Below are 17499 nucleotides of genomic sequence, written 5' to 3' on the forward strand. Positions count from 1 at the left end.
ACCCACCACGCTTAAGTGATCATAGGACATGATTTAGGTTACATATATGTAAATGCTTAATAACATTTCTATCTTTGTTTAATTTGATTTTAACCTTATTGATCTTACAATGGAAAGATTCACTTCTGCATTTAACCCAGAAGTGAAATGCAGTGGAGCAGTGGGCTGCCACTCTGCGGCGCCCAGGGAGCAGTCTGGGGTTAAGGGTCTTGCTCAGGGACCCAGAGTGGCAGTCTGTGGGAGTTGAACTTAAAATATTTTGGCATAAACTATTTATTTATTTACACATTTGTTTACACATTGTGTAAACATCAGGGCGTTATGATTTGTGATTTAGCCATTATTGGCCAGAGTTGATCATTTTATGGCACCAGGATGTTATCATTACAATTCTGAAAAGTGCTTGAAAAAAACAACAACATTTTTTTGTACAAGCATGCTTTTTACTAGTGTCATTTATTGCAAAATTGCCTTTTAAAATGCTAAAATAGGCTTTTACACTTTCAGAAACAAAAAGATAAAATATGCAATTAATTTGCGATTAATCCCGAGTGAATTATTGAAATTATGCAATTAATCGCGATTAAAATTTGTAATCGTTTGACAGCCCTATTTTGAATACACCCTTTTCTGTTTGAAGAAACTATTATTTAACTAGTATTTGCAATTTCTAAATGTATTTATTTCAGGAAGCTAATTCTACAATTCCATATTTATGTATTTACAGGTAATTTATTTCCCAGCTCGTCTTCTGCCTTACCTACAGACTGTGTTGACATAAATGAATGAAATAAACCACAAAAAACAACCCAAATGGTATTGGAACTATGCCAGATCTTTATATTCTTAAAATGAAGTCACCTAAGCCAATAAATGCCAATAAATTCCTTTATTACCAGCTTTTGTTTTTGAGGGTTCACTTAATTAAGTATGTAGTTTTAATGTAAATGTCAAACCACATTGTTTGATTTAAAATGTTTTACAAATGCAATCTGGGAAGCACATCCCACCTTGATTAATATTTCAAAAAATTAGAGAATTATTAAAAAAATAAAGTGTGACAGATCCCCCCCCCCCCCAAATTCCCATTCAAAAACAATTGTACAACACACTTTTGCAATAAAGTGGAGAAAGTCTCACTGGTTTTAACTGAACAGACTCACCATGTTCTTCTCAGACACTGAGCAAAAGGCTCCAAGTAGGATGCGTAACATAGCCACATGATTGTAGCGGGCTGCCACATGCAAACAGGTTTCCCCTGCCTATGAAAAAAATAAAATAGAATTTCACCAACACACACAAATTTATGTAAAACTGCAGGATCAGCAGGATGTAAACCTGGAGATAGTATTAATATAACCAACTTAAAAGATTAACACCAAAACAAAACAGAGAGGACTCCCAGCTGACTTTCTTTTAACCTACTCTAAATTAGTATGTTGAGGAATTAAATTAGATAACTAATTTAGTTTAAATTTGCCATCATCATGTGAGACAAATAATAAAAGCTATTTAAACATTTTAGAAAAAAATATTTTAATTGGAAATTTGTGAAATAAGAAAAATCCTAAATGGATGTATGTGTAGATTTATGTATATTGTTATGCCATAGACCCTTTTCACATGACGTCACTCAACTTCCGTTTTGAAGCGGAGCAGGGTATCTTTACTTCCGGCTACATGCTTTTACATAGAAAATTCGGGAGGTGAAGAGGTGTTTCACTGATAATCAGCGCGATTTCATAAGGTAAGACTGAGACCACAATGTGTCGCATTGACTATCTTTATGTTCCTTAGTATTGGTAGCAATCATTGCTGTTATATAGATGCTTTGATAGGGACAGTAATATGAAGATCAAAGCTAACATGCAGCAGCTTGTTAGCTTACCTTACCAAACTTTTACCCATCAGTAATCAGCGTGATTTCATTAGGTAAGACTGAGAGCACAATATTAAATGTGTCTTATTGACTATCTTTTTTTTCCTTAGTATTTGTAGCGATCATTGCTGTTATATAGATGCTTTGATCGGGACAGTAACATGAAGATCAAAGCTAACATGCAGCAGCTTGTTAGCTTACTTTACCTGTCATTAATCGGATGTAGATGTTAGAAAATGATTACTGTAGCTTGGCTATTATAGAAATAAATCTAGTTCACCGGGTGAAAAAAGAGACATTTATTGCTACATTGTTCCCCTTACTTGATTATGTTGACGTGTTATATATAATTGCAGTCACTGAATTAAAAAGAACTTATTCCATTTGAATCTTTTTGTTCATTCCTAAAAAAAATGACCGTGGGTCTATTGGACAGTACTTCTGTTTCTGAATTTTGTGTATTATAATGAATTTTCTTCATAATATTATTTGCAGTTATATTAATGCACTTTTTTTAGTTTTTGTGCAAAATACTGTATATTTTAAGTAGAAGCCTGAAATTGTTTTATTATACTGTATTAGTAATGACATGTGCTGCTGACCTCTTAGTCAGATCAACCTTTAAAAAAAGAGATCTTAATCTCAATGGGAGTTTATCTGGTTAAATAAAGGTTTTAAAAAGTATTATAATTACTCTATTTTTTCTCCCCTTGTGTCCATCTCTCAGCAGCATCATATCCACCAAGCATGGCACAATCACAGAGAAACCGCTACTGCAGTGTCCCACAGTGTTCGAACAACAAAAAAAACTTTCCATATCTCAGTTTTCACGACTTCCCGGCTGATGCTGAGACTCGTGCCCGTTGGGTGACGGCAATAAGAAGAGACGAGGGGCCAAATTTTTAAATCCTTCGCAGCAGCACTTACGCCTGCAGTCAGCACTTCTCTTCCGAGGAGACCTATGTTTCTGCAAGTGGTCTTTAACAAATTAAACTCCATCTTTCTTTCTTAAAGATAATTGAGTCATAAGTTTATTTAGCTATTCCCAAGATAATTTCAGTGGCTCACCACGTAAATTTTTATTAGAGCTGTCAAAATCAATTTGTTAATGAAAGGAGATTAATCTGAGAAATTAATTAATTTCTGCACATACAAATGGTTTTTAAAAATACTCACCTGTACACTGTGATCGCACACTGTCTCTTTCTCCTGCGTTGTTTACATTTCAATTGTTTACTGTTAAATCACTGCTGCACTTTATCTTGTAATTTACTGTAATTCTCAAGCTGTATGCAAACGGAATTTCGTTCTGTACGCACTCTGTGCATACATAATGACAAATAAAGTTGTCTAAGTCTAATTTGTCTATGGATGAACCCAGAACCACACACAAGGGACTTAAAATGAAAGTCTTTATTGAAGGTTTGATGGGATGGAGGGTGATGTAACCAGCGAGGTAGAACTGCACGGGAACAGGGTGATGGTGTTGGCAGGAGCTGACGGCCCGGAGAGAGACTTCTTGGAACCAGGAACAGGCATCAGGGTCCACAGCTCGGCAGAGAATTGACAGTTCAGGGGAGAACCCACCAGAGCTCGGCAGCAGGCTCTTCTGTAAGGCAGAGGGGAACCGGAGCAACACAGCAGGATAAACAGGACAGGTAAAATGGACAGAGCTGCTATGAAGTGTCTATGTAATAAATAACTAAAATATATGAAGTGTGATGTCTGAAGTTTTTTAAAATCCATGTTTTTTTGGTCAGTTCCTGAAAAATAACAGTATAGGACACAAGGGGTTTGCCCCGACAGCAGCATAATCCATAAATACTATAATTAACTGATTATTAGTGTGCATGCAGTGTGCATGCAACATTATTGACAGTGTCTTTCTCAGTCTATGATGTCCTAAACTATCACAGTTTTAACAGGAATGGGCAGAATTATTTTATTAATTGAGGCTCCAGATCTACTGACGAGACTGAGAAACACACTGAACCCACAGAGGAATTATGAGAAATACTGCAAAGTCTGCAACTGCAGTAAAATACTATACAAAAAAAAAAAAAAAAAAAAAAAAGAGAGGGAATGAGGCTCCTCATTTTTATTCATAGAGCTGTGACCAAGTGGCCAACAGCATTGACACTGTTTCAAAACAAAGTATGAAAAGGCTCAACATTATACATCAACTATATCCCTGGTGTGACTCATTGGCTAAAAGCTGTGAAACAGAATAGCTCATATAGCAATAAAGCTAGCGTAGCAATATAAAGGAGAAATAGAAAACTAATAAATGACAAAAGTCCTGTTGGTAGCATAGCTATCATTCTCCTAGCATCTATGCTAACAACAGAGCTAAGAAGACAAAGCTCTTACCTTCATAATCGAAAAGGTATTGTTCCACAAAGAACTTGTCATCTTTGTCGAGTTTGGAGGCTGGTGTGGCCGAAAGCTTTTGTGCCAGTCTGTGCACGTCTCCCAAACGAAATTTGGGTAGATTGGTGAGGGACTGTGTGAATTCCCTATGTAAAAACACTGCTCGCGGAGAAAGCGGAAGTAAAGATACCCTGCTTCACCGCAGAACGGAAGTTGCATGACGTCACTGTGAAAAGGGACGTGACAAAAACGGCATTAATAGGGTGTTTTCAGCTGACGTCACGCTCACGTGACTACTCAGCGCGTCCGCCATATTGGGTGGCAGTCGTTTCGCACCGTTGACCTGCATTGTATGACGCCTTAGGCAGTATTGGAAGTGAACAATGGGGAAAACGTGTTTAATGGTTGGTTGCACGGCCCGTGGAGGTGGAGATCAACGCTTTCTATCGCCTACCAGCCGTAATAGTGAATCAGTGTGAAAAAAAAAAAAACAGCTGTCTGAACAACGCCGTCACCTATGGCTGACATGGATATCCAGGTCCGATTTGGACGGTGTTAAGCTGGAATACGCCAGAGTCTGCGGTGCTCACTTTGTCACAGGTAATTAACTGTTAAGTATTTAAAACATATAAGAAGAATATATTAATAATAGGGCTTGGGCGTTATGACTTATTACTTTCCACGGCTGTCGTGTTGACTGCCTCCGCCGCCTCTACTGCCTATTACTACCGCATACTGTACTCCCTCTCTCAGCCGTGTTTTAATTTGATTAATTTCACCTTAACTTGATTTCAACCATGGTAAACCGTTGCTGTATTGTGGGCTGTAACAGCGCAACACATGATCGCCATGGGAAAAACATAGAAACAGATTAATTTTCCACCGCTTTCCTGCCTGGAGGCGCAACCACGGAGAACAACTGTTAGCGATAACAAAGAGTCGTCGGCTCGCTTGGATCGCGGCTGTAAGACCGAACATAACTTTCCACAGTATCCCGATGTCAATGAGAGTGTGTTCTAAACGTTTGAAACACATAGCAGCAAGTTAAAAGTACATTACATGCGCGAGTGGTTGTTAGCGCTAACGGTTAGCATGAGCCAGAGCCCGGCTCAGCGCAGCTTACCTTTGAACGAGTTACAGAGATAAAGAGATCGTCGGCTCGCTTGGATCGCGGCTGTAAGACCGAACATAACTTTCCACAGTATCCCGATGTCAATGAGAGTGTGTTCTAAACGTTTGAAACACATAGCAGCAAGTTAAAAGTACATTACATGCGCGAGTGGTTGTTAGCGCTAACGGTTAGCATGAGCCAGAGCCCGGCTCAGCGCAGCTTACCTTTGAACGAGTTACAGAGATAAAGAGATCGTCGGCTCGCTTGGATCGCGGCTGTAAGACCGAACATAACTTTCCACAGTATCCCGATGTCAATGAGAGTGTGTTCTAAACGTTTGAAACACATAGCAGCAAGTTAAAAGTACATTACATGCGCGAGTGGTTGTTAGCGCTAACGGTTAGCATGTGCTAACCCGTCTGTACGCAGCTTACCTTTGAACGAGTTGCTGTGTTCCCACTGTTTGCTGGCTTTATGATCTGCAGCTCCTACCGGCGCCAATACGGTAAATACAACTTAATTTTGCACTGGTCATTGTTCTGCTTAAATAATTAAAGCCGCGAGCGGCGTCGATCGGCCTTGCAGCCAAGCGCCTTAGCGCACCGCCCGCCGCAGGCGGGCGGTGCAACACATTTGCGTCGGATTGTTTACATTTTTACCATCTTATTAAAACTCACCCGTCCACGTATGATGGCGATTTCCTTGATGTACATAACCAGATGTGAACTGGTTGTGAGCCTCTAGATCCTTGTAAGCTCTCATTTCCTCAAGAGTGTGCAGAGGGTTTTCACCGAACACCAGGTAATGCACTATGTCGCCGTGCTCTACATTTGGCCAATCATCTGGATAAGTGCTAAACAAGGCACCGTGGAGGGCATACGGGTCCATATGGTCGATCACGGAACATTTCCTCAGATATACGTCCTTATCTGGTCGCTCTAGCGTGCTGGCGTACTTATCCATTCGCGATACGATAATACGTGTAAGACAACTAGAGATAAGGAAGTGTGCCACCCAATATGGCGGACCGGAAGTTGGCCAGTGACGTCAGTGAAAACACCCTATTCGGGACGTAACGGACCGCATTACCCATGATGCAATGTGGTCAAAATGGCCACCAACTCCCATCATGCAACGCAGCCCAAAATAGCTGCCGCCCTAACAATGGAGCGGAGAGATAACGTTGCCAGGCAAAAGTTGATAAAACTCGGCCACGCAGGACAATCTTTCTTCTTCCCTGGCGCCCTGCCAACCCGAGAAGACACACAGCTGTTTCACTCCGTTGGGGCAATCCCACGCCACGTGCTCGAGTTTCTCGCTGGACCGAGATTTTTCGAAGCAAAACTATTCCCTGTGCAAACACAGGAGGTCGACTCAAAAAGGTACTTTTAATTCCCTCTGAATACTGGAAGCCGCTTTATCTCCCATTGATCGAAAGAGGACTACGCTTGTGCTGGGCCGAGCCAAGCGGCTGTGAGCCCGGAGGAAGAGACGAAAGAGCCTTCTCGCCTGTTCCTGCTGCTGTCCGCTCTGGTGCGTTCAGGACGCCGGGTTATTCCGAGCGCTCACGAACCCGAAGCCGGGACTTCATTCGGGACCACCTCAAAGTAACGGGGTTCTCCCCTTTTATTTCTTTTTTCATCCATAGGATGTTTAGAAGTGCCTGGGCAGACGTTAGAACTTTGTAGGTGCAGATTAATGCTTTTATTCCACAACGAAGTTGGAATTATTTTGCTGAATGTTTTCTTTGTATGTGCATGCATTTTACAATTGATTTTGCTGTGTTGATTTGTGATTCATCAATAACCCCGCCGTGGGTCACTGCTTCAGTTCTTTTCCATCTTCTTCCCTGCTTTCTCCCCTCTCTCTTTTCGCTTCTTCTTATCAGTTTAATCTCTTTGTCCGAGCTCAATTCGCGGGCTTTGCTTAAACTCCCAGTTAGCCGCGCCCTCTCGAAGCGAGGCATTATCCCATCAGCGTAAGCGTGGTTACGTCATTAGGACCTCCCCTCACGCATCACGTAAATTGGTAGACCATACATCATCGTAGCAGCCATCTTGGGAGGGTGACGTGTATCTGAACTGTAGGGAGCTTAGCTGAACTAGCTTGTGTAAGACATCAAAGCGTCCAGTGAGATTCCCGAAGCTGTTCTGTCTGTCAATACTGATACGTCAAATGCCGGTGTTTTGAGGGCGGTGTTAAACAACTGTGAGTTGAGTTAAGATCTGCTAACCGCTCATTTTAATCCATTGTTTATTTTTGTTTTGTTCTTTTATTTCCACATATATATTTTGCATGTTTTAGTTTTAGTAGTGAGTAAGAATTCCAAAGTTGTTGAATCAGAGAATTACTGTAACAGGGAATTGCTTTTGGTTCAATAAAACCAACGACTGCGGAATAGACATTGTTTTGTGTTCAATCTAATTCAGTTACCTGGCTATTCAGAATTCAGAGCTAACCTCCTTTGGAGTTAAGATCTGATATTAATACAGAGACATATCATTGGATGGTGATAAGGAATAAGGATTTAAACTCTAATTGCAGTTACATTGGGGTTCTCACAGCCTGCCGGATAAACCTCGTCGGTCACAAGTCCGACCAGATCATTTATTCCAGCATAAATGAGTTCATAACAGCAGATTAACTAATGTATTAGTGGTATAAATACTTATAAGCTTATAGCTAACATCACCACCATTTGAACTATATTTTGTTATAGCAGAATTTTTAATTGAATGATTTATTATTTAAATTATAATACCAAATTATAATTAATAATAATAATAAGCATATTCAACCAGCTTCTGGCATAACAATGTGTAACAAAGACAACTTCAGAAAATAAAAATTACATTGCATTGTGCCCTCAGTTCCGTACATCATCATCAAAACAAAACAAAACAAAAAAAAAAAAAACAGCCAGGCCCAAAATCACCCCCAGCCCACTGGCAAATGCCCTTTATGCCTGATGGCCAGTCCAGCGGTGCCTGCATCCTCTCATGCTACTGATAAGCTGAAAAATGCTGACGTTGTTTCCTCCAGTACAGCGGGATTTAACCAACAGCATGGAATCTTTCCACAACACAATAATTTATATGGAGTCAAAAGAAAAACTGGATAATTTTCTTTCTCCACATTTATAGCGTGCATGTGTGGGTTTCATTTCATAATACTTGCTGCAATGTAAATGTATTGGAATCAGAGTAATTCCTTTAAACAGGTATTTCAGAATTCTGACAGATATCACATGAGAACATTTCGCTGTGAGACGGAAAAAAACTGGAACTTTTTGATAAGATTGCATCTTGTTACACTTGGAGTAGTATTATGTTTGTGGCTGTATTGCTGCATCAGAATCTGGATGATTTGTCGTAATGAACCAAGAAACCAACATATCTGCTCTTTTACCTAGATATTATAAAGGACAATGTCTGGATAGGATACTCATTAACTGGGGTGTACGTTTACTACGAACCAAAAGCAGAAATACAATAACACTTCATTTATAGAGAGTCATATCAAATAAATAAATATTTCCCCTCATATTCCCCCAGAGGGGAAATTTGTCTCTTTATTTCACCCATCCCTTAGGGAGCAGTGTGCTGCCAATGCTGAGCGGTGCATGGGGAGCAATCTTGGGCTAAGGGTTTTGCTCAGGGACCCAGTCAGCGAGGTTCGAAGGCGGTACTTGCAGCCTTCTCATAATTAATAGTAGGGCTGTACAATTCATTTTCTATTTCTATTTAGATTTTAGTTTTTAAATAATGACAAAAACAATGGAATGAACAAAAAACATTTTGATTAAAAGAATTTTCGCACACTCCAGAAACCTACTTTTATTTTGATCTTTAACAGTACTGACAGCAATGTTTTCAAAGTGTGTTAAATATAGGTGATTTTATTACTGGCCAAAAACACTATTAAGATATGACTGTGGAATGAAAATAGTCTAACATAATCATCACCCAGAGCCAGATGTTACACTGCATTTCAAAGGCACTAGATCAACAAATGTGTTTCGCAAAGCCTTTTTAAATAAAGGAAGAGCATTTGTTTGATGTGGGCTCCATTAAGACCCTAACCTAACAAACTCTAGTTTTGATAAAATAACAATGATTCAAATGGCTTAAAATTATTAAGAGTCATGACATGACATGACATGGACATGATCATCGCTCAAAATTTGAATGGATCGAGCCAGTCGTGGAAACTGCTTCAAAATGTAAACACTGGGCTGCACAAAAGATGTGTAGGGAAGTGTGGGTGTGTATATGGTCAACTCTGTACTACTGTCAGATACTGACTTTTAACATCTCCCTGCCCAAAATGGGATTCAGCAGGGCAGAATATGAGTATTATGTAATTATATTCTTTCCAAAACTATGCTAGAAACGTACCTGGTTTTTGCTGTCAGGCCGGGATCCTCCAAGGAGCAGAACCTTGGAGCTCTGAGTGTGACCGTTCTGGCATGCTAGGTGGAGAGCTGTGTTCCCTGCCTAAAAAATAGAACAGGAGAGTCAAACATAATCTATTAATGCTGAAAAAAAAAAATTTTCATCACACATACCAGTTTGTATTTTCAGGATCTCACTTTGGATAAAAGAAAGAAGAATATGTGGCAAAGGACTGAATGTTAAGTGGGCTGCATTTGTCTAAGAGGTTTTTACCCTTGGATAGCTTCTGCATTGAAATTGGTTTCTAATTTTCTCACATATTACTTGTAATTCAATAAATGCATTTACGTTGGACATGGACACCCGTTATCAGCAAATACATGACTTGATTGATTAGAAACATTTTTAAAACTTCACGATTAAAACATTATGGACTGATTAAGTAGTAATGAAATATTTATTTTTGCTAAAATAAACTTTGTAAAACTGTTTGGTCCTTCACACACTGACTACTTTCCCTTACTCTGCTACTTTCTCCTACTACTCTCCAGTTTTGTATTATTTCCTGTTATTTCAACTTTTAACTATATGTTCTCATGTTCATAATAGCCACACTCCCACTGCCATTCTGTTTAGCCTTGATTTGGAGGGGGTGTCTGCTGAGCTACGGCTCCCGATAACTTCATGTTGTCTTTTTATAGATGATACTCTCCGGGCTAATCTGCTTAGCTCTAGTTCTGTACTAGATAAAGCAACATAAAGAGCCACTGACTCGAGTCAGTGAATCATTGCAACCTACTGGGTTTCGTTAGTGTCATGGTTTAGTTTTGATTCGGCTTTGGTTTACTATTATTCTCAGTTTTTCCACCTTGTTTGGGTTTTAATTTGTTAAATTTTAGTTTCCTCCTTCCCTTCCACTAAGCCTTCACTCCACTCTCCTTGCAGTCAGTCACACCTGTTAGTAATTATTCAGTCAGATGCATTTCACCTGTTAGTCTTTCTATTTAAACCTCCCTCTGCCTCACTTTAGTGCTGGTCCATCATCAACCTACACCCTCTCCATGCTAGTCTGCCTTTGTTCTTGGAACCTAGTCGCCTCTGCCTCTGTAAGGTTAGTTACATGTTTTGGAAGTCTTGTTGCCTGGTTCTGGTTTTTGTTTTTCTATGATCCTGAAGGGCCTGCTATTGTGCTCTGGCTGACTTGGGACTGAACTGTGGATTCCTGCTGCCAGTTAAGAGGCTCGCTGAACTCTCTCTCCAAGCCGTCAGCTCCTGCCTTCACCTGCACCCCTGAGCCCCTGTATTCCTGCACCTCTGGTTACTTCATCCATCAATCATTCACCTTTCAATAAACCTCTCAAACTTTTGTCCTGTGTGTTCTGAGTTCATCGATAAACAAACCTGACACTTAGGTAGAAACCTTTTTACCCAAGTTGAATAATTACCTCAATGTGACTACATTGACAATCAGGATCAGTTAGAATGTTTGTACTTGACTTGAAATCAGTCTGTTTGATTGGACTGAAATTACTTTTTATTTGTCAAGTGTCTTGAGAAAACTGTGTTATGACCAAGTGGTATATAAGCAAACTGAACTGAATTAGTACTTAGACTTAAACTTATCTTTATTGTAATTTAGATTTGCATTATTGAACATTTTCTTCTTTATTCTTCATTATTGAACATATTCTTCTTCTTCTGTTCTTCTGTTCTGTCTCTCTTTGAGGTCGGTCCAGTTTTTCTCTCCTCTCCAGTTCCCCCCCTTCCCCCGCTACCCCTCTCCTGCTTCTGCTGCTATGTCTTGTCTTTCTGAGCACTTTCTTCATATCAACTGAACTCTGAGAAACATGGATCTGGTAAGCTGGTCTCTTAATGGTAAATGGTAAATGGACTGAAGTTATATAGCGCTTTTCCGGTCATGCTGACCACCCAAAGCGCTGTACACTATAGCCACATTCACCCAGTCGCTCTCACTAACGCTCACACATTTATACACCGAGACGCAGCTCGGTAGGCTTTGTCATTCCTGGACGTTTGAAACGTTTGCATGTTTGGATTCAGGATACTTGGATTTCTACTTATTGGATTTGGTGGATTTTTGATGTATCAGCAAATACAGTGGATGTCGGTAGCCATTTGGCCTTGATCAGGCTGCCGGCTGCATAAGACGCGCTCACTAAGGCGGTGAACCGACAGTTCTGGAAGGTGGAGGAGCAGAGCCGAAAAGCTGGATGTGCTGGTACGCATACTGGCTTCGGTGGTTGAACTCAAAAGGGTTATGGGATAAAATCTGGAAGTGAAGCGCGGAAAAGCCCAACAATTTGGAAAATTGGATTTCACCATTTGGAGCCAGCAAAAGACTTAAAGCTGACAGGAAAGTCAGGGCAGCTTGTCTCATAATAAATAACATATTTGGTTTATGCCCTCCCTATCTCTACTCCTGGATTGTTATGGCATTGAGTGCTCAGAAACTCTCCTCTGCTACCCCCTCCCCCGCTGACACCTGCGGATGCTTTCTGAACTGTTGGCCGGCTGATAACATCAAGGACAATGGCCTCTGGAGAGTGTTCACGGAAATATAAACACCCAAACAGACACATAACTGATGCTCATATAAACTGATCAACTTACACGCGACTAGTCTCAAATGTTTACCTTCTGCTATATGTGTTTAGTCTTATTTGTGTTTTTTGTGCAAGAGGTTTTTGATATCTCAAACTGTATCCTGTTATAGGATAAAGTATGAGTTATATTTTTTTCCCTCCCACCTTCGTTTTTGTTGCCTCTATCTTTTCACAGAGTAATGGCAGCGCCATATGGGCTCCGTGTAAGGCGGTTCCTTGGCTGCAAGGCCTCAGTAAATCGTCTCCACCTGAAACGTTTGTGATGTTTGTTTGTACATGTTATGGCGATTGTACTGAAACAACAATTTCCCTCTGGGATTAATAAAGTATTTCTGATTCTGATCCCTTTATTGCCTTACAATGGGGAATCATTTTCTTTATAAAATCAGCCCAATTGCAACAAAACTAATCTTAAAAAGGATAACTCAATAACTCTCTAATTTTTCTTAAACATTAGAAGTCCTCCTGCAGCAGTGCTTCTGTTTTTTGTTTTGTATGTATGCTCTGACTTTCTACACCCCCAGGCAGTCATGGCAGATCACCGCTCACACTAAACAATGTTCTGTAGGAGGTTTCTTCCTGTTCAGTCGGCATTTTCCTTTCTGCCATCACTACATGCAAGCTCAGTATGAGGGATTCCGGCAAAGTTTATGACTCCTTGCAGTCAACAGTTCACTTTCACTACATGTTCATCCACTTCAACAGTATATTTTGTAAATATCAATACATTTCTAAATAATGTAACCCACATGGTTACCAGACCCATGTATGTAATCTAAAAGAAAAAGAGGAAAACTCTAGTTATTACCTCCCACCACATGGTGGCGCTTTGTATTGGATTACCGCCAGTGAGCACTCACGCAGATAGACCAAGCCACACTCACGCTGATAGACCGAGCCGAGAGCAACACTCCAGTTTAGCTAATTAAACTAAGTAAGAACATAAAGTAAAACTCATAAATTTACAATTAAATTTGGTGTAGAGTGTTTATAAACCTTTCGTTATTAGGAGAAAATCTTATGAGCCTTGAGAGGAAGAGAGGAGCTGCTTCAACCACATATAAGCCCTCTGAACTCCGGTAAGAGTAGGGCTACATTCTAATATGTTAAGATGCTAGGCTTCGGTTATTAGCTTTGTTGGAGTTTGCTCATGTGAGGATGTTAATTGCTGAGATAGTTTCATAAAACCAGTCCGAGTTATTTTCCAATGTTTGACCCACTGTGGTACTGTGTATCATTGTGCTTTATGAAAAATAACCGAAAAGATGGCTAATTACAGTGCTAATGCTAATCGCGGGTAGCTTGCTATGCTAGCACAGGTAGCTTACAATGCTACTGTGTCATTAGACAGAGGGAGATAAAATGTGATGATAAGATGCAAGAACATTGTTCTTATGTACTGTTTTGTGTACATAATATGATTATTTTTATTGTGGTTATTCAAATATTCATGATGATTAAAAAGAGTGAATGGATAAAATTTATTCATGGTTAAAAGACAAAGTGTTCTAGTTAAAAAAAGATAAATATTGATTTAAAGCTGTTATTAATACAAACACTGCTTTAAAAGGCTGTGAAGTCCATTTGTGTTAAGAATACAACTTCTTAATGTATAATTGTGTTGAAATAACACTATAGTTTGTACACAATCATTTACATTCATCATCATTTTGGTTAAGAATCAGAGTAAGAATATTGATGAATATAGTACTAATAGAAATTTGTTTCTGCACCATGTGTGTAGATTGGTTTTATATTTATGCTGGATCAGGAAACGATCTGCAAGAATTCTGAGCCTTCCATGGTTCAGTGGCGAGCCAAGCGACAGGAAAGGAGAACGGGATCAACCTCACAAGAACTACAAACATCTTCCTACTTCTCTGATTCAGATAAGCGCGCTCAATATGAACTAAAACCTACCCGGGTAGTAAAAGAGTAAATGAACAGACAACACATACACCATACAGAACAAAGCTTTTCTTCTGGCATTGAAGAAAAGGACACTTTCATTTGAACTTTTCTATTATATTTTTGTTTATGAAAGAGCTCTATTTTGTTGGTATTGTTTTAATTCTTTGTATTAAAAGAAATAATATTTGCTGAATGCAATAAATGATCATTGTTCAACTTCCACTCAGAGTCCAACTTTCTGAACCTAGAGAATGTGGTTTCTTCTTAACTTTAGGGTTAAGTGCTACAATAATATTTTTGGAAAACAATTCAGTTTCTTCTAACAATGCCTGAAGATGCATGGATAGTAGAAAAAGTGTTCCATGTACTGTTATGTTATCAAATCATTAAACATAAGACAGTACATAAATGGCACAGCTGTCTCATTAGATCAAAGAAATGTCATATCAAACTCATAAGCATAGTTATCTGCCCGGGACCATAATCAGCAACATTTTTACTTTCACATGCTCTGATATACCATACCTTATTCTTGGCATGAACGTTTGCTCCAGCCTTCACCAGCAGTTTGACGCACTGGCTGAATCCATGCCAGGAGACCTCATGGAGAGCTGTGTTTCCATCCTGAAAGCATGGAACACATTATTTCAACCCTGACCTCACAGAAGCAGTCATACTTTGAGATTCTAGATTGTAGATGACCCATAAAAGCTTGGTTGGTCAGACATCTGTCAGTATTTCCCAGGGCTGAACAGCAAAAGCAGCATCTCATGTAATTACACTATAATTAAACAAAATGTGACATCTTGTTAGATGCCTCGAGCAAAGAAGCTCAAATTCTGCACAAACACAGTTTTCAGGATCATCTTGGTATCACATATGCTGCTGCAAAAAATGTATCTGATTCTAATGAAGATTGGAATACTGAGAGAGCCTACAAAAAATTATAATAAATTGTTTGATCACACTGTGTTTAAATATAATTATCTTTATCTGTCATTGCAACAGACCTGTCCAGGGTGTACCCCGCCTCTCGCCCATTGACAGCTGGAGATAGGCACCAGCACCCCTCGCCAGTTCATGATACATTTCATCTCAAGACACTTTCCAAAGTCAAATTCAATCAGATTATACAGATTGGATCAGATTATATAAATTGGTCAAAAAGTTTCCTATCTAAGGAAACCCAGTAGATTGCATCAAGTCTTGAAAAACACCATTCACTCCTCCTGAAAGAACATAGACCTACAGGGACAGTCGTCTGCATTGTCCATGGCTTTGCAGCAATCCCTCATACTGAGCAAGCATGTAGCGACATTGGAGAGGAAAACTCCCCTTTAACAGGAAGGAAAAACCTCCAGCAGAACCAGGTTAATCTGTGAAAACAGCACAGAGACACAATAATAGAGACAAAAAAGCACAGAAGCACACATTGATCCAGTAATCTGTTCTACATTAGATGGTAATAGTCAGTGATCTGTCTTCCCTGGATGATGTCACAGCTAACAGAACGCCAGACCAGGTGTACCAACTATGAAGAAAAAAAATGACAGAGAACAATAAGGTAATAGATGAAACAACAATCAAGCAATGCAAATTAGGAGAAATCAGCAGAGAGAGAAAAATAGACACTGATGTCCGCCAGCAGCCTAAGTCTATAGGCTTTGACAAAATAGAAAGTTTTAAGCCTAGTGTTAAAAGTCGACGGGGTGTTTGCCTCATGGAATGAAAACATAGCATGAAAATAAATTGAAACGCTGCTGGCATGACCAACACTAATTTGATACTGTCAAAAACTCAGGTTGTTCACTTATATTTGACACTGCTTCAAATAGCCTGTATAAACCTAGTAAGGGAGACGTGCTATCCAAAACTGTTTCAGGCACTTATGCAGAATAAACATACCCATCAGGGTATTAATACATTACCCAGGTAGAAATGTACTACCTCCCTGTGCCTATGTATATGCATTACCCTAAACCTTTGGGTGGAGCTTTGAGGAGGGGCCAGTCAAACATTTCAGATTGACTGAATTTCTCCAGCACATTATATTTCTGTCATTTCTGTTTCTGCCAGCCTAACTTCAAAATGTATTTAAGTTATGTTAATTTTAACAATAGTTCATTTTAAATCACAGACTTACAGTAACAATAGGTATAGTTTGCAAACTTTCAGTTTCCAAAAAACAAGGCATGCTTCTGCTCTGTGGGTATGGTGTCTATTAGGTGATGTGGTTTCAGCTTTATTTATGAAACATCAAGGGATATTTCATGTTTTCTTTACATTGTGGGGAATTTTAACATTAATTCAGAGTGTATTTGCTGTGTATGAACCAGAAACTGGCACAGAGATGAAAAGTTTATTTTAGCCGTCTGTCCCATTAGAAGGTGTTGCTGGGGATGAGTGTGAACCTTTGTGTGCCTTTTGACTCGCACCTTATCCTGTCTCTCCAGTGCACACCCTTCCTCGATAAGTGCACTGATAATGTGAGAGTTTCCCACCACAGCAGCACGATGTAAGGCTGTCTGCTCCCCCTGCAGAAAGACAAGCATAGCAATGAGAAATAACTGGTAGCAATATACATGAGCAACAACAGTACCTGTTGAGATTCTGAAGAAACCTCTCTAGAGATCAGTAGAAAGGTTAAAGCTTAGACACAAGTAGCGAAACACTCACTTAGGTTCACTGAATACTTAAGTTCAAAAGTGGGTTTAGATGAACAAAGTGCATTTTTTCTCAAGCATGGATTTTGAACCACTAGAAAATTTATAGGTAGAGCTGAAATGATGTGTGCAACTAAGACATTTGTTTGAAGAGGAAAAGATGATCACAATACCCCCTTTTCCATTACAAGACTCAGGCTTTGGTTTCCCAGGATAAAGCAAAACCTGGGCCTTTTAGGTTTGATGTGTTTCCATTTGCTAGGGGCCATTTATGAAAATCAGCCCAATGACATATGAGGAAGTTGTGAGGAAAACGGCAGTACACCTCCAGTTCAGCGGGTGGCAGCAAGAGGACACCATAGGCCAAACAGACAAAGGCACACTGAGAAGCACTATCCGCATCCTGCTACTTGTCCGCAGAATAAGATGGAATACATACAACTTGTTTTGAGGATGGCTTTTGTTGAGGAAAATATGTTGTTGTCAGCCATTTGTCTGGAGAAAAATGAAAGGAGTTCCTGGCCTCTAGACTATTTCTTCCCTTTGA

The 17499-nt window shown here is 39.6% G+C and overlaps 1 protein-coding gene and 1 long non-coding RNA gene across 9 annotated transcripts in view; one reads left to right on the forward strand and one right to left on the reverse strand.

Moving 5' to 3' along the window:
* Nucleotides 1-17499, reverse strand: part of ankrd6b (ankyrin repeat domain 6b) — a 175388-nt gene that overhangs the window by 92848 nt on the left and 65041 nt on the right. For 6 of the 8 annotated variants that reach the window (XM_036147143.1, XM_036147146.1, XM_036147144.1 and 3 more), the window contains 4 exons: nucleotides 16725-16823; nucleotides 14815-14913; nucleotides 9758-9856; nucleotides 1164-1262 (listed from right to left, as the gene is read on the reverse strand). In XM_036147143.1, coding sequence (XP_036003036.1) covers nucleotides 1164-1262; nucleotides 9758-9856; nucleotides 14815-14913; nucleotides 16725-16823 — 396 coding nt within the window. The remainder of the gene's footprint in view (nucleotides 1-1163; nucleotides 1263-9757; nucleotides 9857-14814; nucleotides 14914-16724; nucleotides 16824-17499) is intronic. The other 2 variants (XM_036147147.1, XM_036147148.1) reach the window with 2 other exon arrangements.
* Nucleotides 13164-14778, forward strand: LOC105921251. The gene is made up of 3 exons (XR_001165474.3): nucleotides 13164-13312; nucleotides 13388-13457; nucleotides 14123-14778. It is a non-coding gene; the product is annotated as an uncharacterized LOC105921251 (long non-coding RNA).

This window comes from Fundulus heteroclitus, chromosome 15 (genome assembly GCF_011125445.2).
Source record: "Fundulus heteroclitus isolate FHET01 chromosome 15, MU-UCD_Fhet_4.1, whole genome shotgun sequence".
Lineage (NCBI taxonomy): Eukaryota > Metazoa > Chordata > Actinopteri > Cyprinodontiformes > Fundulidae > Fundulus > Fundulus heteroclitus.